Below are 8,517 nucleotides of genomic sequence, written 5' to 3' on the forward strand. Positions count from 1 at the left end.
GAGGGCAACCCGATGGTGCGGTCGAGGTGGTTGACGTTGAGAAAGCCGTCGGGGGACGAACAGCGGCGAGTGCATTGGCGGATCCCAAGGGCACAGTAGGCAAGGAAGTGGTGGGCCTGGTCCAGCGCGTGGAAGCAGAGCAGGTCGCAATAGAGAAGACAGCACAGGAGTTGAAGATAAGAGGTGGAGGAGAACATGATCTTGTGGGTGAGCGACGAGCGATTAGAGCAGAGGATGCTGATGGTTCCAGAGCAGAGGATTCGGTGACAGGGCGCTGGCAGTGGTGGAAGGTGGGAGGTGAGCGAAGCCTCGCTTGGGAATGTGGCTACCGCGGCAATGGTCGTTGGCTGGAAGCAGGGGCGAAACCTCTCTCTTCTCACTACTCTAATACCATGATAGAATGAAGAGTGAAATCGTAAAGACAAAGAAAAAACACACTTCAATTAGTGTCATATGGTGTCTACTTATACATGGTGAAAGAGAGGATTTTTCATTGAGCAGCTTGATTTCCTCGTGCAGTTGAGGAAGTCTCTCTGTTATCAGAAAGAAACCCCCTGAACACTGCGCCTCGATACTGATCCACCTAGCGAAGTTGAGGAAGCAACAACATCACAAAGAGAACTTTCCGGAGCAGAGCAATTCCCCCGATCTTCTGACAACAGGGAGGGGGCAGCGCTGAGAGAAGAAAGGGGCGCACTCCCACTAGTGCCACCACCCGCGCGTGAGAGCACGGAAGTGGTCGATTGCACCCCCGCGGAAGAGGAAGGATGTCGGGGGTGAGGTGCAGCCACATCACTAGAGACCGCTGCTGCCAACGAAGCCTCATCGGCGGCCATGGAAGCCTTTGTTTCGACAGACTCCATTCCCGACGTCAAACGAGAGAGAACCAATATTACTGGTACTCTCCTGTTTCATTTTTTCCTCTGTTAATGCACCTAGAATTATCAAGCTTTTATCATCAAATGTATATGATGATTGGACACAAATTCGGGAGGACTCCAAATTCTTCCATCGTGCTTAGAGACAACCCTGTCGATCCCAACATATGCAGAAACAAGATGTACAACTTCCGTGTGTATGTATGGATAATTGTTTATCATCAGATTTATTTTAGGAACTAAATAGATATATGTGTGACAGTGAGAACAGTCTCATTACAGCCATGACGTTAGCCCACAATGCAAAACAACAGCAAAAGTCGGTATGATGCTGCTTCATGGGCGCCACCACTAGCAACACAAAACTCAAGGTCTCAACAAAGAAAGATACCGACCGATAGCTAACCCACAAAGATAGAATGAGAAGGACGAGAAGAGCTAGCAAGCAATGAAGGTTCGTGCGACTTCCATCTCCACCACCACGACCACCATCTCAGCCAGTGAGCTCCTCCTCTTTGTGGGTCTCGATAATGACGTCAGACCTGGGGTAGGCGGCACAGGTGAGCACGTAGCCTGCCTCGATCTGATCGTCGTCGAGGAAGCTGGCGTCCGCCTGGTCCACCTCACCCTTGACGATCTTGCCGGCGCAGGAGGAGCAGGAGCCGGCGCGGCACGAGTACGGCAGGCTGATGCCCGCCTCCTCGGCGTGGTCGAGGATGTACACGTCGTCCGGGCAGTCGAGCTCGAATTCGCCTTCGGGGAGGACCAGCTTCACCTTGTAGGTGGCCATGGCGCGCACTCGCCCCCGCCCGGCGTCGACCCCGAACAGTGGGTGCCCGGCCTTGGACAGGGAGGCCGAGAAGCTGAGGCTTGTGCTCGTATAGCGCCGGGCGAAGCGGGTGCCGAAGGGTGCACTGCAGAGGGCGGCGCAGGCGGAGGCTGCTGCCATGGGGAAAGGGAAGCCGAGAACTGTTGGCTTAGCAGAGAAGACGGAGGGAGTGGCTGTAGATGATTGTAAGCGAGCGCGTGCAAGCTTAGTAAGTGTTGAAGCGTGGGAGGTTGTCGGGCGTCTGGATCTCGTCGTGACACGTGGCAGAATTTTGTGGATAGCTTATCACTTTTAGGGTAAGGGTGCAATCTATTGATATCTGAGCAGCCAATCAAAAGTGAGTTGGTGAATGGATTGGTAGCCACAGTTCGTTTCTCTTATTTGTCGGTTGGTGAATTCAATCGTATGTTATATTCGTAGTAAAGTATCCATTATAGTTTGATCACATGTTTGGTCGTTTAATTAATTATTTATTTTATTTTAAGTGTACACATTATTTAGGCAAATCACTAAATTTCATGAGAAGATGGTATAATGTTTTCTAAAAAAGTTATTTACTTGCAAAGCCGAGCATAACGATCTCCGTCTCATTTCAAAGTTGATCGTTAAAAATAAAACCAGAGACCCACTCCAATCTCCAGCACTGATTTCATTTACTAGATTTGACATAATTGAATACGTCTTTAATTACCAAAAAGCTACATCTTCCTGTAGAAATATGTGTATGAGAGTCTAAGTAAGATTCAATCTGGATATGTCAAGTTCCTTTCTCGATTGTAATTTATAACCCATACTTGATAACAGTTGCATCATAATTAATATAGGGTACTTCATTGCTCCAAGATCGTACATCTTATAAAAATAAAATTATTAATAATGTTTGTTGTTCCATTTGAAATGGACAATATGTATTGGTTCACTTAAGGATTGATATGTACCGCTTTATTTTGAATAAAATGCAAGAAGATATTGACATACGAATACATAATACCTCGATATATACCCATGGACCGGTGGACCGATACCATCGTTGAATACAGTACAACTATCCTTGATTACTAGTACCATCATCCCTTATTACAAATCCAATGCCACACTCACTAATTGCAAATAATGCAATATGCATATACCATTGTTTGCACCAAACTTAACATGAGCGCAAGACCAAAACCGTGACTGCTGACAAGATGAAGACAACATGAATCAGTCGAGTAAAACTTCTTTCTTTTTCAAGGGTAACGTCAGAAGCTTTAACGTAAAACAAAACAAGAAAAACAAAAACTAGAGAGTATGTCTAAGCCTTGTAAAAGCAATTAACGAAGTCGTTGATACGATGCTTTTAATATGTTTCATGCATCTAGATTTTGAACCATCTAGTTATAAACTTACCTGTAGAGGCATTTTGCACTTCCTGTATTACTGCAATAATTTATAGTATTATGATCAACCCAAGTACTTAATACTAGTACCAAGATTAAATGACAAAAATCTGCAACTGTTATTATTAAATATTATATTTAGTAATAATATAATCGTCCTCGTTAAGATTCATAATTTATTATAATTAATTTCTTGATTTATTATGTTTTAAATATTTTGGTTTTTTATTCTAAATATAACTATTATTATTAAATATTTAATATCATTAAGTTTTTCATTATGATCCAAACGTTATAAATTTGAATTAATTCTTGAACGTTATAAGTTAGTGATAATAAATGTTCTTGATGGGAATATATATATATATATATATATATATATATATATATATATATATATATATATATGAGGATTTTGGTCCCTGGGCTCAATCATCTCTTTGAAGTAAAATGGTTTTCCTATACTATCTAAAGCGAGAGTTCTGAGTTGAGAAGTGCCAAAGTTAAAGAAGAAATCTCTGTATAAATTCTTGACAACAATGGCTGAAGGTACGCTATTTCGTTTCCGTATCAATTTTTATCATGTTTCTATTATAATGATTTAGAAACACAAGTTAGTGTCAAAGAAATCTTACATTTGGTATCAGAGCTTATTGACTTCTATCTTGATATAAAAGAGTTTTTATTTTATGCCATGAAAATAATTTGATTTTGGTTTCTTTTTGAAAACTTCTTGATATATTTTGTTGAAAATCATAAGGAAATATCATTTTTAATTAGTAAAATGCTCATATTACGTATACATATTTAGTTATATAAAATTATACTTATGAGTCAATTTTTTTATGTTTAAAATGTCTAGTGATCCATATAATTTTAATTAATTAAGAATTAACCACAATATCCTTAATCAATTAAAATTATATATAAAGTTAAAATAAGGATCACATAAATAATTAGATATTATATTGTGACTGATTATATTTCATATAATAATTATTATCCCATATAATCTTTTATTATATTTAATATAATTAAATAGGATAAAATATCAGATTATTTTCATAATTTACCTACAAAGATTATAAATTAGAATATAATTTGATAATTTTACCATAAAAATCATTTGAATATATTTAAATTAAGAATTTTATGTCATGAGATTCATATTTTTTTGGTATGTTTCAATTGAGAAAAATCTTCTCTTTGACTTATATAGACACCATATAACAAGTGTGCTTTTTCTTTGCATTTGTGATTTCACTCTTCATTCATCTTTCAAGCTTCTCCGCCGTCTCGCCTCCGGTTTCTGCCATCCCTCCGAAGCGTCTACCGGGCCATCTACTGTCGTCTAGGACGGCACGAGTGCTCATGGAAACCTCTAGCGAGACATCTATAGGCCTGGACGCAGTTATTCAAGTCCCGTCGCTGGACACGCCTGCTACCTGTTTCACAGTCGACCACGAGTTCTACTAAGGCCCTTTCTCCTTTGTCCGACGACCTCTCGCCCCCCTTTTGGTGGCTCACTATCCGTTGCCCTTGGGGGGGCACAAGAGGTTGTGACTGGCGTCGACTATGTTACGGCGTCGATAGATCTCGGGACCATGGTGGCTGGCGGGGTTTCTCCTCCTTCATCTCCTACAGCTACAGTGCTTTCTTCGTCCATTTATGTTTCCTCTTCCCTGGCTAGGTTCCCCCTAAATGGCTTCTCAACCTCATCATCGCAGTCCATTGGAGCTTTGCTTTCTAGATTCTCTGCTTCGGTGGGTGTTTCTTCCTCCAATGCCCCAGTGAAGTCGACTGCATTATTTGTTACACTTCAGTAGCAAGGCGTGACCCATGCGGCGTCCTCACCAACAGTGATGCCGAGTGTCCTGCATGATTTGGGTAGGAGCGGAAGTCACAAATCTGCTTCCTCCTTGCCACGGAACTCTCCTTCTTCGGTGTCAAAAACATGGAGTTCTTTTTTTTTTCTTTGGCTTTTGTAGCATGAACCTCCCTCTTACTTTAATAATTCAATAATGACACCCTTCATATTTAAGTTTTGGATGAAAAAATCTCTTAGGGAAAGGAGCACTAGAAGAATTCATTTATTGGATATTTGATTAGATTTCATCCATCTTTCCTCACAATTAAGAACCGAGTGAATGTTTTCTCTACCGATGCAGGTTCTTTATAGTTTGATGACTAAAATGACCTCACAATTAAGCCCTCTATATATGAGGGCTTAATGCCCCTTTTAAGTAGGCAACTGTCAAAATGACCTCACAAACATCACTACGACTTCCTATTTATTTCGGAATCATGGGTTCAAGATCCAAATGTCCACTCTATTACTTCTCACATTTGTATAGATTAGAATGTCTACCAACTCGGGTATTAGTTCTTATGCTCGCATCTGGTGCATATGAAATCCCTCTACTATTGACAAAGTAGTTTTTTCTATATCTAGTCAAGTTATATTTGGTACGGTTGTTTTATGTTGTTAAATAAGTTGAGATTGTTAAATATTTTAAGATTCATACGGCCAATGTCCTATTAGGACAAAAACTCCTAGAAGTCATGGTAGATGAAGGAAACACTAGAAATTAGGGTGTGATTCTATTATAAATATCTTATATATATTTAGGTTTTGAGGGAAGAGTGAGATATGAGGAGTACTTTTAGTACTCCTAAGTTGTTCTCTGCAGTGTTTGGAGAGGATGCTCGAATATATGTGAGAGAGTGTATAAATAAATTTATATTTGAGTGGGGATAACTCGAATATTTTATAATTGATTTCACATGATAAAGAATTTGATTTACTTTATGGATATATGTAAGAATTTATCGAATTATATTTTTCTTGCATAAGCTTTTTGGTATATTCTTGATTATTGATCTCTATAATTTTTTTTTTTTTTGTATCTTGATGTTTTCTCTTCCTCCCTGACAAAACAAATCCTCTAAATTCTCAATGGTTCATGATTTTTATATTGAGACTAAAAGAAGTCGCTTATAGATAGACTTTGCTAAACTTTCTCTTTATTCATCTAGTCCATGGATTGTTCTTCGGAATTTTAATATTATCTTTTTCCATCATAAAATGATTTGGGGCTAGGCTATACAATTTTCTATTAATGACATAAATTGCTGACTATTTGGATAAGCTCTTTATTAGGAAATTTGAGGGTAGCATCATATACGTAGTGGAAGAACAACAAATAAAAATTTTAAAATTTTCCATAGAAAAGATTTCATCGTGCCAAGATTGGTACACAAAAACCATAAAACCAAAAAGTTTAAGCATATATAAAGGATATACTACTAAGGGAGATCGTATGTCCCTGAAATCCTACAGATCTATAGAAAAGGATGAAGGAGCTCAACTATCCTCCTCTCTAATGGTGATCCATATGACAGGGGCTACGAAGACACTCCTCAAATCACTATACAATCCTCTTTTCCATGCGCACCACGTGATCAAGAAGAGGCTGGTCCTTATTGTCCACACTGAACAAGAGCTATCGGTTGAGGAGGAGAGAGAGAGAGAGAGAGAGGAGTATAGGAGGTGGTAGCCAAAAAGGGTCTAGTCTATGACCCATTTGGTTTCCCTCTATTTATAGAAGTCCCTATCAATTTAACCATAATGGATCCTACCATATTAAGTATTGAATCTCCTTCCAACTATCCAAGCCTATTTAATTAGTGGATTTCTACCAAATAATCTCTCATTGATTCTTATTGGATCTTATCTATAAGATCTAATAATTCAGGAGCTTATTGGATATCCAATAAGATAGGAGCTCTAACGGATATCTCATATCGAAACCTCTACTTGTCACAATACCTACTATATATATGTGACCCTCTAGACTCAATATAGAGTTGGCTATGCATCATACTTGTCAAAACTCCTTCTAACTCAATGAATTATTATCTCCATAATAATTTACTCGATTTATCGACTATAAACATACTATGCCACTATGTCATAGTCCCCAAATAATATAAGAAAATTATATCCATTGGATTTGTCTATTCTCAATTACCGTGTATATGTAGTCCCTCATCCATCTAATATTCTAGAGACTATATACCAAGCATGGTGTTGTCAGATCTATATAGAATCTGCTCGAGTCTCGCTCTAATCGAATTCTCTCAGAGAACTCTTTCTCTTTTAATCCAAATGACCCTGGCAAGGGATTTGCTTAAGAAAGAATACATAGAATATTCCTCTCATGACACTGAGAGCCGGTGATCCTCTATTGATACTTAATAGCCCTCGTAAGATCAGTTGCCACTCTCGATAACCGACTATGCTAGATTTAGAACTTCCAAGCCTATAAGTCTAGTATCAAAGAGTGGAGTACTCATATATGATATTCTTACTGTCTTAAGTCTAAGGACTAAATACACCATTGGGATGACAAAATCACTGTTTGACAATAAGATATCATCAACCATCCAACATTCCGTGAGCGAATCGATTAGTAAACTCATTCTCTAATGAGCACTTGCATAGTATCCCTAGTGTCCCCACATGAATAACTATGAGACTAACTGCCTCTATCATATGGATAAGTATATGACACACTAGTCTATTTGGTTATCTCGATGTCCCTTTGGAGTAACCTATGGCCAGGATTATTTATGGTATGTGTTTAAAAGAAAATCAGTCCCATTATCGTGATCTCATTACGATTCGATTCCTATTGCATAGATCCATGGATATCACAATATATGCAACGGGCAATATAAAGTAAGAAAAATATCATATAAATAATAAATAAAAAGAGTGCATATCATATCATACGTGTGATTATATTGCAGGGCACCTATGACTAGCACTCTTTTTATTAAATCTCAAATAGAAGTGGTGCAATTTTACTTAATCTAACTCTTCTTTTGGGGCTAGACGAATTATGATTAAATTGGACAAAGTGCTTGTTGAATCTCAGATTTTGATGATGAAATCAATTGATGAAGTTATGATCTAATCAACGTTTGAGTGACGTAAGTCTAACTTCAATCATGGAAAGATAAATCGATTGAAGCAGGAAGAATCAAATATTGGGCTAGAGTGGAATATGTTAGAAAATTAGACATTAGGATAGAGGATTGGTTGACGTGCCGGAAGGACTTCATGTCATAAGTTCGGGCATTGAGCTAGAAGGATCAGACATTGTGCCAAGAAGATCGGATGTTGTAGGAGGTCAACATGCTGATAGATTGGGTAATACACCGAAGGAGAGGACGATGCAACGAAATTTCAGACGAAGCGTCGGATGAACCAATGACATGCTGGATAACATAAAATTCTAGTCTTGTAATAATTTATGTCTTGATCATTATAGGTTAGGTTGTAATTGAGTTAGTTTTGAGTGTAACCATATTAATTAAATTAAAAAGCTCATTAAGCATAATCTAGGGCTGAGTTTGGCCAATTGGG

The 8,517-nt window shown here is 38.5% G+C and overlaps 1 protein-coding gene across 1 annotated transcript; it reads right to left on the reverse strand.

The window, feature by feature from the left end:
* Positions 1 to 1,080: 1,080 nt before the first annotated feature.
* LOC135679004 (ferredoxin-like) lies at positions 1,081 to 1,885 on the reverse strand. Its single transcript, XM_065192333.1, has one exon. It carries the CDS (start codon positions 1,825 to 1,827, stop codon positions 1,372 to 1,374), a length of 456 nt encoding a protein of 151 aa, XP_065048405.1. The 5' UTR covers positions 1,828 to 1,885; the 3' UTR covers positions 1,081 to 1,371.
* Positions 1,886 to 8,517: the final 6,632 nt, after the last annotated feature.

The sequence above is a fragment of the Musa acuminata genome, chromosome BXJ1-1, assembly GCF_036884655.1.
Source record: "Musa acuminata AAA Group cultivar baxijiao chromosome BXJ1-1, Cavendish_Baxijiao_AAA, whole genome shotgun sequence".
Classification (NCBI taxonomy): Eukaryota; Viridiplantae; Streptophyta; class Magnoliopsida; order Zingiberales; family Musaceae; genus Musa; species Musa acuminata.

Coding starts and splice junctions, on each gene's coding strand:
- LOC135679004 (XM_065192333.1), bottom strand. CDS start 1,827: ATGGCAGCAGCCTCCGCCTGCGCCGCCCTCTGCAGTGCACCCTTCGGC.